Raw genomic sequence first — 25,143 nt, forward strand, 5'->3', positions numbered from 1 at the left:
AGAAATGTGTAGTAGTTTGAAAGCAGTAATCACAATAGTGCCAGATGTAAATGTAACTCTATAAATGAATGAATATCAATGTTTTGGGTTATTTCCTTCTCAGAGCTTTTTTTATGGAGTGAGGCTCCTTTTACGTTCTTGGTATTTTATCTAGAGATGGCCTAAATATACCCATTAATTGAAGGAAAAAGAGTAATTACCATTTTATTATTTGCCCAGCTCCATTTTAATTTTTCAATCCATTTGAAAACCTGTTGTCCTGGTTAGTGTTGATAAACGATGCCTTTTTGCCTAAATTCACAATCACTGTTAAAGATGTTTTTCACTGATAAAGATAGGTTTCAGAGTAGCAGCTGTGTTAGTCTGTATTCGCAAAAAGAAAAGGAGTACTTGTGGCACCTTAGAGACTAACAAATCTATTTGAGCATAAGCTTTTGTGAGCTACAGCTCACTTCATCAGATGCATTCCACCAAAGGCATCCGATGAAGTAAGCTGTAGCTCACGAAAGCTTATGCTCAAATAGATTTGTTAGTCTCTAAGGTGCCACAAGTACTCCTTTTCTTTTTACTGATAAAGATGTAACACCAAGCCCTGGAGCATTTCACACTTTGCTTTACCTGTTGGCTTCTGTATCATTCTCCAGCTACTTTTCAGTCCATCTGACAGTTCTCATATGAAAGCCCATGACTGAATCTCTGCCAAATCAGATTTCATTGAAGCACCTCATCAGATGCTTTGTAAAGTCTAGTTGCAGAGTGCCTACTGCAGCCCCTTTGCTTATTAGTATTTGTGATACAAAAATCAAGCTGGTTTAGAATCCCTTTAATTTTGTCCTGGTATCTCCTCCATTTGTAAGCTTGCCTAGAAAATTGCTAGCAGATCAGTAAGTTTTTATTAGCTAATTAAATAGACCTTTTACCAGTCTCTCTATAAATCCACACCTGCTGCTACTGATTCCCTTGCAATTTATAGGTAACTTTTCATGGGCACAGACTTGTCATTTGATCTTTCCACTAATGCATTCACAATAGAAACTGTGTTAAAAGGTGTTGGATGAAGAGGAACCAAAAATATATTTAGAGTTTGGTGGTTAAAGCAGTAAATCAAGTATCATACTCTCTGAGAGGTACTACATCTACATCAGATACTAGACTGAGGCTGTTTGTTTTATTCTAGATGCTGGGTCAGGTGTGGAAGAAGCCGAATTCAATTGGGATGAGTATCTAGAAGACACTGGAGCAACTGCAGCCCCCCATGGATCTTTTAAACATGTAAGAGTTCTTTGTTTCTCAACTCCCTCCTTCTTTGCCTTTTTTCTTTCCCATATCCTGAATGTATAGGGTTTCTTTGAGTTACCACACCTGCAAAGCTGTCTTGCCAATGGAAGACTTATTGATCATATACATTTGAGAGCAGTGGGGAATGCATTTTTTGGTGGTCTTTGGATTTTCCTATTTCCTTGGTTATCAGGAGGTGACCTCATTTCCAGTTGGTAGTAATGGAATGATCTAGAGTCTCTTGAGCACTTCACTATTAACTCTGGATCTCAGCACCTTCTGTGATAGTGTGATCTGCCAGTCCCTTTATTTCCCTATACAGTGTGCCAGTGAATTGTCTTTGCTTGCTCTAAGGGAGCTGTATTCTGGAAAGTAGGAGCTGCAGTTCTTGGCATGCAAAGTATTTGAAACTGACACAGGTGTGCTCTGAAGGGGAAAATTGCATGATGGACTGCAAAGAAATTGGCAGAAAATATTACTAGAATTATGTTATGCTTTACAAACACTCTCTCAATTACAGTAAAGAGTCTCTTAGGGCATAGGGCTCAGGGGCAGTGTGAAGTGGGAGGAGATGCCGGGGTTCCCCCCTGACTTCCTGGGTGGTGGTGAGTAAATCATTTACAGCAGATCCCCAGTATTAGATGTGGTTATATTGTGCCACATCATTACTGGTGTATGATGATAATTGCTGAGGTGTAGAGCCTGTGTATCTGGCCCTGGGTGGGGCATCAGCGCAGGTGTAGAGATTCCTATGCTAGCCAACCACCCCCTGCTGCCAGCACAGGAGACTTAACTAGAAGAAAGTCTCTCTCTCTCCCCCCATGCTATTCCATGATCTGGCTGCAATTTTGGGCCCTTAGGCATTTCACATAATTTAGAGCAGTCCTTAGGTTGTTCCTCAGGACTGGCCCTACCCACAGCTGGCCTGGAATTAGGGAAGTGCAGATGGAGAGCTTTACATGGCCTTTTCACTTAATGACCTTCTCCCTCCCTCCTCCAGAGGCCAAGGATCTGACCCTTAATCTCTACTCCTGTTTCCTCACCTATAAAATAAAGATATTTACCTGCTTACTAAGATTGTTGAGATTTTATTCATGAATAAAGCTGGTCAAAAAGCAAGGGAAACTTTAATTAAAAGTTTGCAGAATTCCCCCCACTCCTGTTTGTTCAAATTTTTGTCAAAATTTTGACAACTTTTGATCAGCTATATTCATGGATGTTCACAAAGTCCTTTGAAACCTCAAGATAAGTAGATAACTGCTATAGAAGTGTGAAACACTAGAAAACTTTTTAAAATTCAGATCATGCTTTCTTTTAATTTTTTTTTATATAAAGTTTTTTAGTCTTTGCGAAGTCTATTCCGTGCGTTTTGGAAAATAATACTTATCAAGCAGATCACTGAGTAAGAGTTCAGGTATCCAGCCTCCAAAAATGTGAACTATTAATTTTAATTTCTAGCATGTTAGAGTTATAGCATGAACTGAGCTTATTGAGAGTTACAGTACTAATTCAATCCAAGTTTGAAGAGCACACTTTCTATTGGACTGAACTCGATAAGGAATCAGGCCATTGGTACTCTGACAGTTACTGAAACTAGATTGTCTTAATGCTCCTGAGGTACATCCTATCTATTTGATCTTTGTTATGGGATTCAATATTTTAACTGGGTGATCTTTGATGTCAAGAGTCAGTAAATGTATCAACTTTGTTATGTTGACTGTATATGCATCTTGGTATTCATTAATGAGTTCATTAATGCAAGCGTTCATCGGTATGCTTGCAACATTTTATTAAGGCCATGGTTATGATTCAAACTTCCGCCAGCATATCTGTGTTTGTCAGGGATGTGAAGAGGTGTGATCTCTGACCAACATAGCTGTGCTGACAAAAGCCCCTGATGGAACTGCAGTTATATCAGCAAAACTGCCCTTTTCCAGTATAGCATATTTTGCTGTGCGGGGGGTGGAGGTGTGGGGGAGGTGAAGGGGGGAGGGTGGGTTCTAGGATAACCTATACTGGGAAAAGCAGTGTTTTGCTGGTATAAGTTGTGTCCTCACTCTGAACACATTGCAGGTATAGTATTGATTTACTGGCAAAACACTCCTAGTTTAGATATAGTCTAAAGTGTCTTCTAATTCTACTTCCCACTTCTTCATCATTGTAAACAGTGGGTGACCTGTTGTGGCCAAGATAAGGACTTGACCCAAGTAAGTAACCTTGTCATGTAAGTTAACCGAAGACAAGCTTAACCAGACTCTATTAAACAACTTGTATTACAACTGAATTCAGATTTTGTTAATACACTAGTTCTGTGAACTTACTTTCTTTTACTGTTGTTGATAGACTTTTACCACTGCCTTCTAGAACAGTTCTTTTGCTTTATAAAACATTGTGCATTAAAAAAAAAAGGGTAGGATGAGAGACAAGATGGATAAGGTAATATCTTTTAGGATAACAGTTCAGGCACACAAAAATGATATTTATAAAACACAAACTAGACTAACAAGTGTTAGATACTCAAATAATTGAAACAGGAGGACTAAATCCTTCGCCCCCCACACACACGCACAAACACACACCTTGTTCAGAGCTCCATTGTATAGGTATAAGAAGCTTAGGAGAGGTTGAATAAAATTTGCTGTAATTGTCTTTTCTAAGTTGGCCATTTAAACGTGTAGCACTCTGGCTATATCTTTATAGCTGTCACATCTTCATAATGATGAACTTTCAAAATCCTTTTTTCCCCCAAGCCAGTGTTTTGAGTCAGATTTTTCTCACCAGCTTTACATATGGGTAGGTAGTCTGTGGCTGGTAAATAGTTCCTTTTCTATCACCTTTGTATTAAAGTTTGTTGAACTTTGAAAATATTAATAGTTCTCAAATTACCTCGAGGCAGCAAAACGTGTGCCTGGGTGCACCAAAAATTTTCAAATATAGGTGGTTTAAAATTAAATACCCAAGTGGCCTGCTTTTCAGAGGTTCTGAGTACTCACATCTCCCATTGACATCAGTTGCAGCTGCAGTTATCTCCTTCTGAAAGAGGCTGCCTGTATAAATACCTAACTGAAGCATGGAAACTTTGCCCAGAGTGAAATTCAGGCAGAATGGAATCTGCAGATGAATTTTTAGAACACTTGTAATTTCTAATTTTTAATAGTAGAAATTCATTTTTGTGTATGTAATTTGTGATACAGCATGGCCAGAAGGCAGCAGGAGAGTGATATAGGAGAGAGATGCAAGCCCCAGGATGAGGAGAAGTCTTATTCCCTGTAGAGGGAAGAAAGGTTACTGTAGATTAATTAAAAGCACCTGAAGCCAGTCACCTGATAAACCCCCACCTGCTTCCATCAGCCAGGGGAAGGAGTTGGAGCAGAGTGCAGTTTGGAGGAGTTGAAGTAGAGGAGAGTTTGGAGAAGTGCCATGGCTGGCTAGAAGACCAAGACCCTAAGTAAAGAGACACCCGGCTTGTGCAGAGAAGGCAGGAAGCCCCACAAGCTGAAGAGCAGGAGAGGAAAGTAGCCCAGGAGAAGGAAGCACTAGTTCAAGTGGTTTGCCACTATCCCTAGGGCCCCTGGGCTGGGACCCAGAGTTGAGGGCGGGCCCGGGCCCTCCCTCTCCACTATCCTTCTCTGGGTTACTAATGGGACAGTAGATAGCCTAGTTCAGGGGCAGAAAACTGTGCCCTGAACCTTCCCCTCCTCCCCCCACCACAAGAAGAGGAAGCACGGGACCCATCATAATTGTGCCAGCAATTTGCCATACGTGGTGTCAGGAGTGGGATCTCCACGCTGGGAACTTAAACCAGGGTTAGCCAAAACCATTCCATCCCCAAGATGGACGACGTGGTCAGGGCTTTAATACAAGCTACTGCAGCCCAGCAGGAGGCTACCCAAATCCAAGCAACCGCCCAACAGGAGGCGACTCAGGTGAAGAAGGATATAATCAGCTGTTGATGAATCAAGCTGCCCAGGACCGAGCTCTGCTATAGGAGCTGGCAAACCAGATGAAGGCCCTTATGGAGCGGTACCACAATTGCGATGGGACCCGGACTATACGGGCCAGCCACTGCCTACAGAAAATGACACAGGAGGATGATGTGGAGGCATAACTCCTGGCATTTGAGAGAACAGCCCTGCGGGAGGCCTGGCCCCAAGATCAGTGGTCTAGTAGCCTCACCCCATTCCTGTGTAGAGAGGCCCAGAAGGTCATCTACAGTATGGCTGCAGAGACTGCAGAAGATTACCTCCAGCTGAAGGCAGAGATCCTGGCCAGATACGGAGTAACGACAGCGTTGCGAGCCCAAAGGTTTCATGAATGGCAGTATACGGAGGATAAGACACCCCAATCACAATTGTTTGACCTGATCCACCTGACTCAGAAATGGCTGTGCCCTGAGGCCCTCAGCTCTGAGAAAATGATGGAGTTCCTAGTACTGGACCTGTATATGAGGGGGCTACCACCAGGCCTCCAGGCTTGGGTTGGCCAGAATGACCCCTCTACCTATGATGAGTTGGTCTGCCTCGTGGAAAGACAGCTGGCAGCCTGTGAACTGTTCCAGACCCCAGGGGGTGAGACACGGCAAACCAGGAAGCCAGCCCCAAACCCAAGGCCCCGGATTGTCGAGAACTACAGAAGAACCATAACTGGGAGGAAAGACACTGAGGAATGGCCTGAGGCCAAGAAGGGACCTGGGGGTTTGGGAAGAGAGGGCTGGGAAGGCCAACCAAATAGCCCCAGGCAGAGGGCGACAACGGGATAAGGGGTCGTTGTTACGAGTGTGGGGAATTGGGGCATATAGCAGCCCAGTGCCCCAACAGGGAAGAGCCTATGCAGTGCAATCTGAGGGATCCTGGGGAACAATGTGGCCTATTGGCCTGTAGGGGTCGCAATGACCTCACATGGATATACAAGGTCAGTAAAAATTAATAGTATTGCTACCATAGCATTAGTAGATTCTGGGAGTGCTGGCACGCTGGTCTCGGGAAAGTTGGTTGGGCAAGACCAACTAACCCAGGCCAAAACCACAGGGGTAACGTGCGTTCATGGCAACGTAAATTTTTACCCCACAATCCCAGTATGGATTGAGATCCAGGGAAATGCTACCAGGGTAACTGCAGGGATGGTCCCTAGGCTCCCCTACCTGGTCTTAATTGGTAGGGACTTCTCCAGGTTTGAGAACTTACTCCCCCAGTAGAGTCAGGGGAAGGTAGCAACCCCCAGGCTGAGACGGATGCACCTACAGATAGCCTCACCCCAATTTTTGCCGAATTTGCCCCAGAGCTATTTTCATCCCCCGGGAAATTCCGAAAGTCTAGGTGGGAAAAGAGGGCAGATAAAAGGCTAGGGACCAGGATTCCAGCAGAGAACCAGAAAGTCTCCCTTGTTGGTAAGCAAACCCGTTCAGGAGGCCAGGAGACAATTCAGGACAGTGAGGACTCAGAGGCAGTTCCTAGCTCCAGTAGGGGCAACCCAAGGGGCGGAGTAGAAATAGGTCCCATGGAGTTAGGTCAGATCGGTGCCACATGTGAGAATTTCAGGCAGAACCAAGCCAATGACCCGCTATATGCGAATGTGAGGGAGGGGGTAGTGGAAGGAAATGGTGTACCCATGTAAGGAAAGGCCCAAGGCCGGATTATGTGATCAAACGTGATCTGTTGTACCAAATAGTGCAAATACAAAGGGAAGAAGTAGAGCAGCTCTTAGTCCCACAGAAACACACAAGGGCAGTACTAGATTTAGCTCACAGTCATTTATTTGGGAGAACATCTAGGAATAGACAAGACACTGTATAGCGTCCTAAGAAGATTTTATTGGCTAGGAATACGTGCAGAGGTCCAACGCTATTGTACTTCCTGCCCGGAATGCCAGTTGCATAGCCCCCCACCTCACTTACAGGCCCCATTGATACCTTTGCCTATTATTGAAGTCCCTTTGGAAAGCATAGCCATGGACCTAGTGGGCCCACTGGAAAGATCAGCACAGGGCCACCGAAATGTATTAGTCATCCTTGCCTACGCCACACGGTATCCAGAAGCCATTCCTTTAAGAAACCCCACATCCAAGGCAATAGCAAAAGAACTACTCCAGGTTTTTGCCAGAGTGGGCATCCCTAAGGAGATCCTGACTGACCAAGGAACCCCTTTCATGTCAAAATTAATGAAGGACTTATGTACCCTGCTCCACATCCATGCCATACAGACTTCAGTCTACCATCCACAAACAGATAGACTGGTCGAGTGGTTTAAAGGTCCAGAAGGTGGTAGCACAGGATGGAAAAGACTGGGATACCCTTCTACCATACCTAATGTTTGCAATTCAGGAAGTCCCCCAGGGGTCCACTGGTTTCTCTCCCTTTGAACTACTATACGGACGCCACCCACGCGGAATATTAGATATTGCCAAGAAGGACTGGGAAGAACAACCCAACCCAGGAAAGAATGTCATTGAGCACGTGACACAGATGAGAGAGCAAATAGCTTGAGTAACCCCTATAGTACAAGAACATTTGGAAAAAGCACAAGAGACCCAGCGGACATATTACAACCACTGGGCAAAAGTACGGAAATTTCAGTTGGGAGAACAGGTGATGGTGCTAGTACCGACAGCGGAAAGCAAACTCCTAGCCAGCTGACATGGGCTGTATGAGATAATGGAAGCCATTGGGAAAGTGGACTGTAAGGTCAGACAACCAGACCGCTGAAGACCAGAGCAGATCTACCACGTAAACTTACTGAAGCCCTGGCATGACCGAGAGACATGCCTGGTCATTCAGAGAGCTCCACCTCAGACGGACAACCCACAGGGGCAGGTGAGGATATTCCCCGAGTTAGCCCCAGAACAACGAACAGAGATCATTGATATGAGCCAACGGAACCAAGATGTGTTCTGTACACAGCCGGGCCGTATGACATTAGTCCAATATCATATTATCACCAGGCCCAGAATAAGGGTGACAATAAGACCGTACCGGATACCGGAAGCTACAAGAAGATGTTGGAACTTGGGGTTATTGAAGAGTCCCACAGCCAGTGGTCCAGCCCTATCGTCCTAGTCCCCAAGCCTGATGGCACCCGGAGGTTTTGCAGTGACTTCCAGAAGTTGAATGAAGTATCTCAATTTGATGCTTATCCAATACCACGTGTCGATGAGCTAGTTGATCAGTTAGGCAAGGCCCAAGACCTAACCACTCTGGACCTGACCAAAGGATATTGGCAAATGCCACTGGCCAAGAACGCCAAAGAGAAGACTGCTTTCTCTACACCTGATGGCCTGTTCCAATACACTGTCCTCCCTTTTGGACTCCATGGGGCCCCTGCAACATTCCAACAACTTATGGATAAATTGCTGTGACCCCATGCCAGGTATGCCGCTGCCTATTTAGACAATATAGTCATCCATAGTCCTGGCTGGGAAACGCACCTAGGAAAAGTAGAGCGGTACTAGATGCCCTGCGGAAGGCCGGCCTCACTCCAACCCTCTCAAGTGTGTGATAGGACTAGCTGAGGCCAGATACCTCGGGTATGTAGTAGGGAGAGTCTTGGTAAAACCCCAGTGGAACAAAGTGGATGCAATTCAAGACTGGCCTCGGCCAGTCCGTAAAAAGCAGGTCAGAGCATTTCTTGGGTTAGTAGGGTACTATCGGAGATTCATCTCTCATTTCGCCACAAGAGCCGGGCCGTTGACGGACCTTATAAAGGCTTGGGACCCCGAGATAGTAAAGTGGTCTGATGCAGCAGAAGGAGCATTCACAGATTTAAGGACAGCCCTTTGCTGCCATCCAGTACTCATAGGCCCAGACTTCATGGAAAAAATTCGTCCTACTAACAGATGCCTTGGAGGTAGGGCCAGGAGCCGTCCTTTCGCAGATGGTAGGGGAGGAGGAACACCCGATCCTGTACCTCAGCCAGAAGCTACTCCCCAGGGAATAAAAGTACACTGTTGTTGAAAAGGAATGTCTGGGGATAAAATGGGTCATGGAAACTCTCCACTACTACCTACTGGGATGGCCATTTACCCTGGTGACAGACCACACCCCGCTGCAGTGGATGCACAGAAACAAGGAGAAGAACACAAGAGTGACTAGATGGTTCCTATCTCTGCAACCCTTTCATTTCCGAGTGGAGCATGGGGCCGGAAGCCAACACGGCAACACAGATGGCTTGTCACGAAAGCATTGCCTCTTGTCCCAAGTAGCCCAACCCCATGGTGTTGAGCAGGGGGGGAGGATATGTGATGCAGCAGGAGAGTGATATAGGAAAAATATGTAAGCCCCAGGATGAGGAGAAGCCTTATTCCCTGTAGAGGAGAGAAAGGTTGCTATAGATTAATTAAAAACACCTGAAGCCAATTAGAGCACCTGAAGCCAGTCACCTGATAAAACCCCCTTGCTTCAATCAGTCAGGGGAAGGAGTCAGAGTAGAGTGGTTTGGAGTCGGAGGAGAGAGCCATTTGAAGGAGTCGGAGCAGAGTGCAGTTTGGAGGAGTTAAAGTAGAGGAGAGTTTGGAGAAGTGCCATGGCTGGCTAGAAGACCAAGACCCTAAGTAAAGAGACACCCAGCTTGTGCAGAGAGAGGGCAGGAAGCCCCACAAGCTGAAGAGCAGGAGAGGGAAGTAGCCTGAGGGAGGAAGCACTAGTTCAAGTGGTTTGCCACTATCCCTAGGGCCCCTGGGCTGGGACCCAGAGTTGAGGGCGGGCCCGGGCCCTCCCTCTCCACTACCCTTCTCTGGGTTACTAGTGGGACAGTAGATAGCCTAGTTCAGGGGCAGAAAAGTGTGCCCTGAACCCCTTCCCCCCCCACAAGAAGAGGAAGCGCGGGACCCATCATAATCGTGCTGGCAATTTGCCACAAGTTAAAGATCTGAAAAGCCTCAAAATCAGGTTTTGGAGGGTAGGGTTGCTTAAAATATAGCAGGATAAAGAAGTGATGTCGGTAATACCTCATTTCCTCCCTACATGCTGAAATAGATTTTTAAAGATGAGTCTCTAGAAACTTCCCCCAGAATATTTAAGAATTTTCTGTGACCTCTCATGAGCCTTCCCTTTCCAGTCTAAATAATAATAATCTATGAAGTGGAAGAGCAAGTCAGATGGCGGCACAGTGATATACAGTAGCACCTCAGTTACAAATACCTCGAGAATGAAGGTTGTTCATAACTCTGAACAGAACATTATGGTTGTTCTTTGAACTGAACATTGACTTGGTACAGCTTTGAAACTTTACTATGTAGAAGAAAAATGCTGCTTTTAACCATCTTAATTTAAATGAATCAAGCACAAAAAGTTTCCGTATCATGTTGAATCATTTTTAAACTTTCCCTTCCTTTTTTAATAGTTTACGTTTAATACAGTACTGTACTGTATTTGCTGCTTTCTCTTTTGTGTCTGCTGCTGCCTGCTTGCATACAGTAACTCCTCCCTTAATGTTGTAGTTATGTTCTTGAAAAATGCGACTTTAAGCAAAATGATGTTAAACAAATCCAGTTTCCCCATAAAAATTATTGTAAATGGGGGGGATTGGATTCCAGGGAATTTTTTTCACCAGACAAAAGACATTATATACATATACAGTATATGTTTTTTAAACAATTTTACACGAACAATATAATACTGTATTCAGCAATGATGATTGTGAAGCTTGGTTGAGGTGGTGGAGTCAGAGGGTGAAAGAGGGTGGATTGTCTGGCTGCTCCTCTTGCTGTTCTTTCCAAAGTGCCGGGAGAGGGGGGTGCTTTACCCTAGACTCTGACCCAGGCTTGACCCCACTCCACCCCTTCTCCCAAGGCCCCACGCCCACCACATCTCTGCTCCACCCCCTCCCACCGGGCATGCTGTGTCCTTGCTCCTCCCCCCCCACCCCCCGCAGATCCTCCTGAATGCTGCGAAACAGCTGACTGCGGCAGAAGGCACAGGGAGGGAGGGGGAAGTTGTTGATCCATGGGGCTGCCGGCGGGTGGGAAGCACTGTGGGGGGAGCTGATGGGGGGGGCTGCTGGCCCACCCTGGTTCCCAAGCCCCCACAGCCAAACAACGTTATAAGCAAACATTGCACAACTTTAAATATGTTCTCTAATAGATCCGCAATGTAACAATGAAGTAACTTTAACTGGGATGACATTAAGTGAGGAGTTACTGTACTTCCAGTTCCAAATGGACCAGTTGACTAGTTAGTTCCTAACTCCGGTGTTCCTAACTCTGAGGTTCTAGTGTAAATGGTCCTCTAAACTTCAAAATGTGATAAAGGATCAAATATCTGACTTCAGACCTAGTTTTTCACTCAATGTTAGAAATATTGTGAGTCACATTTTCAGCACTTTCTGGGAGCCCTAATTCACCAACATGAATGATTTATATATAAATATTTTATTAAGAAACCAATTAAAGGCTTTCATCTTGGTCAGGCAAATACTTCATATCTATTTTTTGTAAAAATACAAAAACAAAAAAACAACCAAAAAAAAAAATTCCTCACCCATCTTTCCTAATAAACCAGTTTTACATCCCACTGAATATAGCTTGGACTCTAATCAGTGTTACCGTAGGGCATGAAGTTCAAAAAGTGAGGTGCTTGATGTCTTCTTCACAGAAACTTGAGTAAAGGGAAAACTGTATTTTTTTGCAGACAAAACAGCTGACAGTAAATAGATACATTTAATGGCATATTTGGGTGGGCCTGTAAAATACTCCCTGACAGTCACTTCTCGCCCACCTTCTGCCTCCAACACACGTACCCGATTCCAGTCCACAATCACCCTAGCCAAAGGATTTTGAGGGGAAAGTCAGAAAATGATTCATTGTGCTGTACTCAGACTGAACTGAACTACTATTATGCTGTCTGGAGGGCTCTCTTGTTTCCTTTCTGCCATCCCTCTGCGGAAATGGGAGCCACACTCTTTGGTCCTTTTTAAGCACTGGTTTACATCGGTTTGCATTTTCAGGGTTTTTCACCAGTGAAGATAGCGATTCTTTGCATTTCTAGTACTTTATGGACCAGGAAGGCCCCGCAGTTGTGTGCTTCACAAGGCTCAAAGCTGTCTTAACAGACCAGTGTCATCTGTCATACTCCCGCATCGGTACAATATTAGAAATAACATACTTGGCTATGTTTGACCTATTCGTTCTGGTGGCACATTTATTTGGAAACATTTTAGTTACTAAAATTAAATAATAAAAGAATGAGATGCAACTAAGTCCCTATATAATGTAACAGGTCTATATTTAGAGAATATTTTGTAAACTACAGATTTCAAGTACAGTTCCATAAAACATTTTTCCAAGGTGGGAAAGGAGTTCATTTCACCCTTACTCTTTTAAAAAGGTAACTCAGAGGCCCACCCTTGTTGTCTCATGCTATCAGGACTTTGTGGCAGCCCTGGTTAATCCATCTTTTGTTTCCTTTGCCATTTTAATTATCAACAATTGCTTCTTTTTTGAAGTTTCCTTCAGTTCATTTGTCTTCGTGCATGGCATTCTTTCCACTGTTTTTTTTTTTTTTTTTTTGCCCGGCATTTTAGCTGTGTTCATGCTATTCAGTTTAAGAGAATATAGTTGTATGGCACACATTACAAAATCACCGTGGCTAGAATGGCATGAGTTGGTGATCTACTCCAGTGATTCTTAAGATGTGCTACGCACTAGGAAAAAGTTTAATAGGACCTCATGCATACTCTCCCTTTCCTCTCCCCTCCCAAATTCAGTGTCTTATGTGACATCTCCCCTCTGATCTCATAATATCACTTAGTAACAACAGCAATTGCTTTAATCAAAAGTAATATATTTTCTAGCTTTTAGTATGATTTATATGCATGATAATCTGATGATAAATATATACATACGCTATATACAAAATTAATGCAGCACATATTAAAAACTGGCTTAGTGATGAATCTCAAAGCAATTGTGAATGGGGAATCATCCAGTGGGGGTATTTATAATGGGTCTCACAGGGATCTGATGTTGGCCAAATGCTGTTCAATACCTTTACCAATCATAGGAAGAAAACATAATGCTTTACAAAAAATAATGGTCTTCTACTGAGTGATCTGGATCATGTGAAAAGCTAGGCTTACTTGAACCAACATGCGTTTTAATATAGCTCAATGCTAGGTCATCTATCTAAGAACCAAGAGTATATGTAAGCTCCTTCATTTTCAGTTTAAACCAATTTTTACCGAAAAATTCTCGGGTTTTACAAGAAGTGGGGTTTTTTTTCCGATTTTCACCCTACTTTTGTATCATTATGATAATACATTAGTCTGCATGTAAATGCAAAACTGCCTGTTGAAGTAAGGCTATGTATTAGTCTAGAAGATACACACACTAAACAAACAGGCACATATGTTCTGAAGTGTGTGCACATCTAAATGTACTGATCAATCTCACTCCCACCACATACACATTTCAGGATGTTAGCAAATAACTGTTTAAAGATTTGACACTAAAATGAGAAGAAACACAACGAAGTATTAAAAGGTTTTTTTTTAAAAAAAAAAAAAAAGAAGAAGAAAAGGATGAAGTTGAGTGTATGCGCTGCAAATGGTGTGGCCCAATTGTTAAATGTAAATATTTATAGGCTAATAGTTCTAAGTCTACAACAGTAAACTGTTTATTCAAATAAAAAAATGTATTTGGGGATTCGAGATGCATTGTTTTCTTAAACTCAGAGGTGGCATTGTGTTTTGAGTTCTGTTTTAGTTCCTCATTGATGAATGGAATTCAAAGCATTAGTCTACTGAATACTTCCCCCCCTTCCCTTTCTGTCCACCAAAATCAACCCCGTTATTTACCCAGAAAAATTAATAAGTTTTTACACTGATTTTCACCTGTTTTAGTTGTTGTGGTAATAAACACTGATACGTTGCCAGGAAAAATAATTTTGTTGCAGACTTTTTTCTTTACCAGAAGAGGGCACTCACCTTTCTCTCTCCAAGGGATTCTCTGGTGAATGGGCAAACTTTTATTGCAGTTATATGGGACTTTGGCACTACAGTACTTTCATAGGTGGCTACTTCTGTCAGTGTTCATTTCTAATTCCACGTGATTATCTCTGTAACACAGTGAGATGGGACCCCCACTTACCGTCCTGGAAATAGAGTTGCTTTGTTGCTTTGCCTCCTTCAGGTTTTGTACAGATGTTGCCAGCTGCAGTAGAGAAGGGAGCTTGTGGCTTTCTTCTCAAGATTTAGAGTGTAAAATATTGTCTTTTTTAAATCTTTATTTTAAATAGCCTAGGTTTTAGGTGATTTTTTTCGTAAGGATTCTGAATGGCAAATACACAAGGAATCCAAAGGTGAAGAGCAAGAGCTTAAGAAGCTGAGCGCTTAATAGGCATCTATAAATTTATGTCTTGGTTTTCTTTTGGTGTTCCTGACACTTCTATGTATAATAAACTTGTGCTTAAATGGATGGTTGATAAAAATCTAATAATCCAAGTAATTACAGACCAGCCAGTAACAAGAAGGTTGGTAGTCAATAACACACACCAATCAATCAATCAATAACTTGTGTCTGACTTGTGGAAAAGTATTTCTAGCAGTTAATCCAAGAGAAATGGGGCCTTTGGACTAGCCATGTATATGCACCAATTACTCAAAGTCAGCTGTGGAAAGGAGCATGAATGCTAGATTTTTTTAATTAAAATTGGGAACAGGGATGTAGAATAAAAGGTAGTTAAGGTCTTCCTACCTTGTCAGAACTACTTCAACCACTGGAAGGGAAACATCCTGTACTGCATTCTCATTTTGAGAAAAGGATAGTAGTTTCTATATGGAAGACTGTGCAGCCAGACTTCTTTTTATCTTGGAAAGAAGTTTAATGATGGTGCTAATGTGGTGAATAAGATGAGGCTCCTCAGTGCTCTTAATGTTCTACAAATTGTGTATGTCAGTCTTAGGCTTTATGTGGACATTACTGGAATGCAATGGTAAAACCATTCCAAACCTCTAAGATATTAGAAGTAATAATGGGGTGCAGTGACTGGGGTGAAGGACAGAAACAATCAGAGAGCAAGTGCAGTTGAAGGCAAGCAAAACATGAAAAGAGTAAAATTTGGAACAAATGTGACAGAGCAGAAGCCATCTGTTTAGCGAAAGAACAGGACAGTGTGCTGACCAGGACTCAGAGGGAGCAGCCTCAGAAAATTAATTAAAGCCTGGAATTTGCTGTGCAGCTGAGTCAGACCTTGTGAGACAAAGAAGCATCAGTCCCTGGAGGGGGAGGTGGTGGTATTTCAGTATGAAGCATTCATTTACACTTTCCACAAGAGGGTTCTTGAGCCAACGAGGTTAGAGAAAATAGGATGGATAGGTGCCAAGTGGGATAGTTCAGAATAATGAAAATGTTATTCTTTTACACCAGGGATCAAAGTATGTTGAAAGATTTTACTTTTAGCGTCAACTGGCCTGAATGCCCAGCTGTGATTTACTGAGCTTTTGGGTAAAGGATGGTGTACTGCAATGAGCAGGTTTTATTTTAATTAATGATAAAAAGATCCCTTCACACCATTTAAAATGAGATCATGTTTAATTATTTAGATGATCATATATGTCCCTGAGGAGGCAGACTGGCATTTTGGGAGGTGACGGTTGTTGGCTGCTGCTGCTGCTGGCCAAATATAAAAGAGTGTGCTTTACCTCCCTTACCTTAGAGTTTGTATAAGCCACTGAGCTGTGGTTGTTTTTACTTTTTTCAGGTGGACACTAGTTTGCAGAATGGCTTTGCCCCTGGTATGAAGCTAGAGGTTGCTGTCAAGTCTGACCACAACACCTACTGGGTAGCCACCATCATCACTACTTGTGGGCAGTTGCTCCTCTTACGCTATGATGGCTATGGGGAAGACCGCAAGGCAGACTTTTGGTGTGACATCTTGACAGCTGACTTACACCCAGTTGGTTGGTGTGAGCAGAACAAAAAGATTCTCAAAGTGCCTGAAGGTAACAACTCCCCATGGCAATGAGGGAGTGCAGAATTTATTTTTTGATGTATGTTTTGCCCTTTGCAACTGCTAGGAGAAGCAATTTGCACTTGCTATAAAACATCTCAAACTGTTACGCTAATTTGACTGCCCACTTCATCTCAAAAACTTCTATATACTTGCAGTTATAATGGATCCTTTTATCATCTGAGATGCACCAGTAGCTTGGACCCAAATTAGACTTGCCTTTAAAACATAGATTTTTGGTACTCACTAGCCATTGCCACCCAAATTCTTTGGTTTTGCTATTTTTTAGGCATTTGCCATTGAGACACTTTTTTTTTTTTCTTCTTCATAAAACCACCTGTTTTTACATAGAACCTACTCTGTAAATGACTGTGCCTTGTGCTTGTAATGCGTTTCATTCCCAAAGCTATGTTTATATCAGTGGCCGTGATGTACAAAAAATAAAATAAATATCAGGTTAATTTTGAGCTGCACAATCAGTGTTTTACACTTACCTACTTTGCTGTCCCTCCTTGTAACAGACTCTCCATATGACCGGTCCGATATAGGTCTTCTCTACATAGAATGTCGTCCTCCTTCTTAACACTCTTTTCCCCTCATTGCTGTATATCTGTATGGTGCTCCCATTGATGTCAATTATCAGAGTCTGGAAAGAAAACAGCCTGAGAACGATCTTTGATATGAAGATGCTGTTGGGGTTGTGCTCTTGGTTTTCACCTGGTGCCTGCCTGTGGAATGGAATGTCTGATGTGTTTGCTCCCTCGCATCATTTCTGGGTAACTGCTGAAACCTGATGCCCCAAGAGCAGCTCCCCATACTGGTTCCCTGTGAAACCTGTTTATCAAAGTGGTTGAAGCTCGCACTTCAAGGCAGGTGAAACAGAGATCAGTTATTTAACAGAGTTCACTTGCACGATCGATTTTATTTAAAACTTCAGACCCGCCCACTTTCACCAACTCTTGTCTGTTATCTGAAGGCATTGTACTCTTGTATTGAAATGAAGGAAAGTTCTGAGTTGACCCTATCTGTTGAAATAACACTAATGTGAAATCTTGCTTATCTTTAAGTAATCTAAGGTAAAGTCACACTCTGATGTAGGAGCATATGGGCCTTCTTATTGACGTGTGAATGAGAAATGTACCCTCCTGAATGAAATGTCACAAGGGCAGTCAAATGTCTTGTTGCTTGAAGTAGTGTTTTGCTGGCCACAGAAGTAATCTCTCACCCTTGTTTTTTGTTTAGGTATCAAGGATAAGATATCTGACCAGGAAGAATTCCTTCGACAGACACTGACAGGAGCATGCAGTGCTCCTGCTAACCTGCTAGAGGGTGTGAGTGTTTATTCAAATAGACTGAATTAACTCACTTGAAACAACAGTGAGCCTTCTTTTTTAGGGCTACGACACTCTTAGCATCTTTAACCACAGTATATAAAGTAAAGCCCTTTGTAAGTGAATCATTTCTACATCTTTCTTAATTTTAAATGCTATTGCTGTAAGCTGTTGAAATGCAGAAAAATACGTTCGGTCCACCTTCTGGTATCTGTGTAGCATTTGTGTTTTGTCAAATGCTTTCCTGAACATGTTTGTAACTGCAGATTCAGATTATCTCTTCCACCCATTAACGCCTGTCAGAGTAAAGGAGCTCCTCGCAAATTCCCTTAGGGCCCAACCCTTTCTCTTAGCCTGTTCCTCCTTCCAAATAGCTTTGTGGAATCTCTTCCTTGTCTGACCTTCAAAATGCCTCCGACCCCTGTTAATCTTCTCTTTACTATTGAACAGATATTTTTTTTCATTCTTTTTGTCTCCCTCCTTAACTCATGTACCTCTGCTTTAAATGGGTCAAATTCAGAACCTTTTTAACTATCACCCATTTCTCTGTAGCTAGATCTTTGGTTTGAATAAAATAGAATCAAGAACAAAAACCTGGCCACCTCATTCAATCTCTAATCTTAATCTGTTCCCCATACAGAGCAGTGTGATGGCACTTTGGAAAATGAGTGATATGCTTACCATTTAAACATTGTTTATATTCCACCTTTTAACATGGGCATCTTTGCTTCTTTTCTATCCTGTCCTCTTACATATTAAAAAGATGTCTGAATTTTTAAAGGGTGGGCTGTATTACTCCACTTCAAGCCCTGAATGTACAACTGGCACATGCCTCTGAAACAACAGATGAACAGCACACTGATCCCATGCCTTTGCAAAAAACCCATAATTTTATGACCATGACTGCAGATACCATAGGAGCTCTGATGCAAGCAACCATGGCTAGTGAGTTCTGTAATCTCTTTGGTTAAGGGTGCTATGCTATTTGACTCCTATATTCATGTTTCAGTTGGACAAGTGGTCTACAGCACAAAGGTGTGTCTAAGACACAGCATCAGTGACAGTGCAGAATCTACGTAACTCAGTCTATTCTGAACCAGTTCTATGAGTCACTTTCCTTATGGTCTTCTTTTGTTCTGTCCATTTTGGCCTGCAGCTTCACAGAGGGAAGAATCCCTTGGATCTCATTGCACCAGGCTCCAGACTGGAATGTCAAAACTCCCAAGATTCCTTGGAAGCCTGGATTGTCAAGGTGGTAGAAAACATTGGCGGGAGGCTAAAGTTGCGCTATGAAGGGTTGGTAGATTCTGACCAGTCTGATCAGTGGATGTACTACTTGGATCCATTTCTTCATCAAATGGGCTGGGCAACTCAACAGGGATTTGACCTCCAACCTCCAGCAGGTACCAAGTATTTTTTGTACCAACAATTTTAAATCTGTTGTCGATAGAGCTGGTGATCATGGGCTTGAGACTGGAGTCCCCTCTTCTGTGCTCTAAATCTGGATTCCAGATCCATGTGTGTGCACACCATGAGACTGAGATCTAACAAACATCCCACTCTTTAATGAAAGAGCGTTTCATTAAATAGTATGACAGAGGTTACACCCGCTTGTTCTAATGTTCATAGCTGCTTTGGCCTGTTACCATCTTTAACCTGCTTGTAGTAGGCATTGAATATGGGGGAAGGATTGTCTTTTGACACTTATTTTAATGGCCTTGGGTTCTGGTATGAGGAAAATAATTATTGTAATTAAGTGTAACTAATGCAATGCTATATTTCATCTCTTGGGAGGCTCAATCCCAGGGCTCTTCACAAAGGTCCCCATTTCTTGCTCCTTAACAGCACACCTCTATTAGACCCAGGCCAACAGAGACTTCCCAGCCCACTATGATGCTTAGACTTCCATCTGAAGTAGGAGTACAACAGTGTATAGTAGGTTGTCCTGGAAAGTTAATACACCCTAAGGAATGTGGGGGTGAACAATGCATGTAGTGCAAATGCCTGTCAGTGTAAAATGGCTCTCTCTGAAGTTCAGGGAAGTGGAGATGGTGCCACTTTGACTTCAACATAAGTACCTCCTCCATTAACAAAACCACACAAGATGATTTGTCATAATACATATTTTAAAAGAGGAGCTAATTAAACTTATTATGGTAATTGATTATCCACTATAATTGGGTGTCACACCTTTGGCAGTAATTAGCTAAACAGAAGCAAGCTTCCAAAGATGTTGTTTTGCCAAGTATCTTTACTCCTCTGGTGGTTTTGGGTATGTGGCCGCAACTCCCCCAAAGGGATACCGTTCCTGCTAATTACATTTTGCTGTGTGTTGTAGCTGGCTTAACAGTTGTTGGGAGTGACTAATCACACTGCTGTTTTGAAAGTATATCCTTCCTTTGCCTTGGAAATTTACCCCCTGAATCACAGTAATTCTTGGTTTTGGTCACAAGCTCAAAAGGCAGTGACGCTTCTGATATAAACTGAAAAGTGTTGGGCTTTTCTCCTAAACCCTTAGCTGCAAAAGCAAAAGAGAAGTTACTTCAGAAACACAAGGTGCCCATGGTCTCAGTGATGGGCGTCTACATTAAATTCTAACTTTTAAGCAATGCATGTGCTTTTAAGCAATGCATGTGCATTTAGTTTTTTAAAAGTCACAATCTTTTCTTTTCTTTTCTTTTTTTTTTTTTTTGTTTAAACGGTTAGAGGAGAAGCCCAATCCATCTTCCTGCTGACATCAATGAGAGTATTTCCCTTGTTGATAACTGTATCAAGTCCCAAACCAGTAGGATTTGGAATCGCACTGAAAAATTAATAATCTGCTTGTTTCACCTGCATCACTATATTGATGGAAAATAAACAAAATTCTATGCCTCTCTCTCTTTAAGGATTTGAATAGTGCAGTTTTAAAACACTGGGCATATGGACTATTTTCTTAATCTAGTTTTGGGCTGCTTCCTTGATATTCTGTGAGAAAAGCCTTTTGGTATCCAGTTCCAGGAATCCCTTAATAAATCTTAGCAGGAACCCACCATTGGAGGTGGTAGCAACCTGTGATGGGGCATACTAAAGGAAATAGCCCTACCTGACTGTGCTGTACTCTGCGATACTTCATTGCTTGCTGCCTATTTAACCTGCAGCCATAAAAATAGAGGAAATGACCAGCAGTAAATCTCATTTCATTAGTAAATGCAGCATTGTACATGCTTTTATTACACTATGGCTGTGATCAGTATGACCCCAAGCTCGCCATCAATTGAATATGTAGAAGCATATAGTTCACACAGTGGAACTTGATTTATGTAGTCCCTCTTCATACACAAGGTATCCTAAAGCTTTTAGAAAAGCTGAGAGTTCTTAGCCAGAGCTCTGAGGTATAGCAGTATGGTTTCTTAATGGATGCTCTGCTTACCATTTAATGGGTCAAAAATAAAAGTAATTTAGCTTCACCCTCTTCATGTTCTGTGGGAGATACAAGAACTCTGCTCATTCACTGTGCTACCCTTTTTTTGCTGAAGCTATCCGGTCCCTGAAAAGTGAGGCAGAATGGCAGGACATTTTGACAAAGGTGAAAGAGGAAGAAGAAGGGTCCTCAGTACCCACTGATCTCTTTAAGGTAAAATATCCAGTGCACAGAACTTGATCGAGCAAGGCTCCAGATAGTGTAGTGAGAATTGATGACTTTTGTCATATCTGTAAGAATTAATTGTAGGAGAGCAAACCATTGGAGCAAATTGAATGAGGGCTTGCTACTGCTGACTACAATGATGTATTATGTCAAGGTTAAGTGTTTATTGAGCAGTGTTGCCATTTGATGCAGGTTCTGATATTCCCCATTCAGGTGGCTGAAACTTAGGAAACAACTACTTTGTCTCACTTTGTTTAGTGCTGAAAAAAATATTTTAACTGACTTGTTTGGCCTCTGGCCACATTCTGCTGCAAGGTCAAACCACAGTTTGCAAAGCTCCTGGGGGAAATCTCTTGGGGCCTGTCATAGGGTGGTTCCACATGGAACATCTTTCTGTGGCACAAGTGTGCCTGCCTCAGTTTCCTCTCTCAGGCAACCCAAGGATTCCACTTCAGTCTCTCTTGCTTCAAAAATAACCTTCCTTGGGGCCAGTTTATTTTCAAAACCATCGTGCAAATCAGTCCATAACAAAAGTCCCTACATAGTCCCTTCAGCATCCTGGTTTGTAGAGTCCTTAAAATCCCATGACAACACATCACATACCATACACCATTCCACCATCCCAAGGCTCCTCCTCAGTCCTCTTATGTCTCTCTGACAAGACAACCATGCCAGCCCTTCCAGCTATACTGGGAGGTCATCTTCACCAGAGAAGCATCCCTCATTTCCCCCTGGTCCTCACACTTTCCCTTACTTCCTGCTTTCTAGCCTTGGAGATAGCAGCAGATTAAGTTCCTCTGCTGCTCTCCTGTCCAGCTAAGGAGTCAGCATACAACTCCCTCTACTGCTCTCTCACCTTCATCCCTCTCCAAACCCCTTTCCCCAGAAGTCTGGCTTGGAGATACCAGCCAGCAAACCCCTCATGCTGTGCTCCTGCCTACAGCCTTCTCCCAGGAACCAGCTACAGCATCCTTCCAGGGCATTCCTCAGTCTCCTGGTCTCTGGCAGCTCTCACCTGCCTTTCCTGAATGACTCACAGGGTCTCTCCCCTCTGTTTCTCCTTGATCCTCTATAGCCCCAGTTGCTGCCCCACCGTCTTAACTGGCCAAATGGGAGTACTTGTTCTGGCGCAGGAGCACTGGACCTACTTCATTTACAGGGCCTGGCCACCCCCTGATATTATGGAAAAACTCACAGCTTCAGTGGAAGGACAGTTGCCCCTTATTTTCATTATATAATTCTTGCTTTTACTCAGTCACCTGTGCCAAACTGACGATTTACTAGAACAAGGCAGGATGAACTAAAAAAGTCTTAGTTAACTTCTAGGTACTTAAAGGTGAATACTGTCAGCTGTTTTCCATTAAAAAACATGGTTAATCTGTGCTCTAATCTTGTGGTTTTCAGGACAAGCCTGTGATTGGAGTGCATTCATTCACTGCAAGCATGAAGTTAGAGGCTGTGGATCCAGTAGCACCTTTTGTCCTCTCTCCTGCTACTGTTGTTAAGGTACCAGGATTCGTTCTGAACTCTCCAGCTATGGCTGAAGCTCAGTTGCTGTTTTTGTTCTGTGCTTGTTGATTGAGAATTTCTTGCATGCTTTCTAAAATTTTACATTAGTAAAATTAATTTTAGCATTAATTTTAATTAAAGCTGCAGACTTTTCATAGATCACATGTGGGTCAGGTACCTGCCAGGTGACTTTGTCCCTGGGGTGAACACTTTTTAGTTAAAAATTGGTGCAGTGAGAATTATAGTTTGAAAGAATAAACAGCCAAAATGATCAATGCTGGGTGCCTAAACTTTGACTCCTAAATCCATACTTGGTCATGTATCACGGAATCACAGGGTCAGTGCTATCTTGGCTCTGTAATGTCTCTGGGAGGAACCCCCTTAGGTGTAACAGCCCTCCTCGGGAGTCACACACTCTTGGAGCTTAAGCCCTAGGCTTCACCGCCTCCTGGAACTGCACCTCTGCACCTTCAGCTTGCCTGTCTCTCTCCATGAGAAACCCTCTCCCCAGAGAGTCCACTAACTATGGACCCCCTGGGGGGCCTCCACATCCAGAGGGAGTAATGCAACCCCAGTCTTTAGACTGGAGTGACTCTCAGCCAGCATTAAAAACAGAAAGGTTTATTGTATGACTGGAACACAGCACAGAAAGTTCTCAGGGGTCTCAAGCACAGAAAATCTTAGCAAAGTCCATCTGTCCAGCATCCAGGTGGGCTCAGGCCGCTCTTCACGGTCCAGAAGTGACCATGCCTTCCAGCGGCCCACTCTGTCTCACCTCCAAAGCCCATTCTCCATCCTTTGTCATCCTTTCCTGGGCAAACGGATCACCTGGTGTCTCTCTCTAGCCCTTGGTTGTCCCATTGGTTAAAGCTGTCTGGCTCCCAAGATGGGGTAGGCCGTCAGTTGCTGAGTTACAAAGTGTCCAGGCTGTCTGGGTCCCAGCTGCTAGGCAGGGTCAGACTTGGTTCTCTAAAAGAAAAGGTGTACTTGTGGCACCTTAGAGACTAACAAATTTATTTGAGTATAAACTTTCATGAGCTACAACTCACTTCATCTGATGCATTCAGTGGAAAATACAGTGGGGAGATTTATATACACAGAGAACATGAAACAGTGGGTGTTACCATACACACTGTAAGGAGAGTGATCACTTAAGATGAGCTATTACCAGCAGGAGAGCGGGGGGGACGAGGGGGGGGAGAAAACCTTTTGTAGTAATAATCAAGGTGGGCCATTTCCAGCAGTTGACAAGAACGTCTGAGGAACAGTGAGGGCGGGGGGAATAAACATAGGGAAATAGTTTTACTTTGTGTAATGACCCATCCACTCCCAGTCTCTATTCAAGCCTAAGTTAATTGTATCCAGTTTTCAAATTAATTCCAATTCAGCAGTCTCTGGTTGGAGTCTGTTTTTGAAGTTTTTTTGTTGAAGAATTGCCACTTTTAGGTCCTGTAATCGAGTGACCAAAGAGATTGAAGTTTTCTCTGACTGGTTTTTGAATGTTATAATTCTTGACGTCTGATTTGTGTCCATTTATTCTTTTACGTAGAGATTGTCCAGTTTGACCAATGGTTCTCTACAACAATAAACACCCTTTCCTACCACCTCATTAAACATGCAGCACATAGGTGGAAACTGAGGCACACAGCATTCATACAAAAATTCCTCACTTCATCACATCCATGCAACTTAGAATGGCCTGATTTTCATATGATGCTGAATCCTTATAGCTGCTATTAACTTCAGTGGAATTTGTTGGCATCTTTTGAAAACTGTATGGATTTAAGAGCCCAGCTTTAGACTCCCGAGTTTGACAGCTTTTACCAACATCTTTGTTTTAGTAAACACCTAAGAGGTTCCAGAAGAGACTGTACACCCACACTCTATGCAGGTTCCAAAAGAGATTGTACACCACAGATTATACAATTTATTTAGTCTTCCTTTATGTATTTTCAAACAAATGTTGTGCTCCCTTTTGCTTTTTACTATAGAATTAATGTTCTTTGAATCTTTGCTCCGTGAGCTGTAGCTCACGAAAGCTTATGCTCAAATAAATGTGTTAGTCTCTAAGGTGCCACAAGTACTCCTTTTCTTTTTGCTGCTACATCGTGTCTTACATTTCAAACATTTTATTTCTCTCTCCTATGAACTCTAACTTATCAGTCTCTTTAAATATGCAATACTAATTTAATACTCTGAAATACAGCCAGTTCTGAAGGGAGTAGAATCATTATGGCACTTGTTGGGGGTTTTTTTGTTTGTTTGATCTGACATTCTAAGTGAAAACACCCAATATGGCATTTGTATGTGTGTTTGTGGCAGCATGCATAGCTGACCCATCCTGTTTAGCATCCATAATATCATTTTCTGTGGCTCAGCTTCCTAACCATAGTCCTCATTCTTTAGTTATGTATTTTGCTTACTCCTTACAGGATGTCATACCTTTATGTGTCTGATTTTGA

General features: G+C 42.7%; 1 protein-coding gene across 2 annotated transcripts in view; it reads left to right on the plus strand.

Moving 5' to 3' along the window:
• The window catches only part of SFMBT1 (Scm like with four mbt domains 1), a 146,135-nt gene that overhangs the window by 93,312 nt on the left and 27,680 nt on the right, over positions 1-25,143 (plus strand). For both annotated transcript variants that reach the window (XM_043518861.1, XM_043518862.1), the window contains exons 2-7: positions 1,178-1,272; positions 15,965-16,205; positions 17,456-17,544; positions 18,701-18,947; positions 21,063-21,160; positions 22,577-22,678. In XM_043518861.1, coding sequence (XP_043374796.1) covers positions 1,178-1,272; positions 15,965-16,205; positions 17,456-17,544; positions 18,701-18,947; positions 21,063-21,160; positions 22,577-22,678 — 872 coding nt within the window. The remainder of the gene's footprint in view (positions 1-1,177; positions 1,273-15,964; positions 16,206-17,455; positions 17,545-18,700; positions 18,948-21,062; positions 21,161-22,576; positions 22,679-25,143) is intronic.

Source organism: Dermochelys coriacea, chromosome 7, assembly GCF_009764565.3.
Source record: "Dermochelys coriacea isolate rDerCor1 chromosome 7, rDerCor1.pri.v4, whole genome shotgun sequence".
Lineage (NCBI taxonomy): Eukaryota > Metazoa > Chordata > Testudines > Dermochelyidae > Dermochelys > Dermochelys coriacea.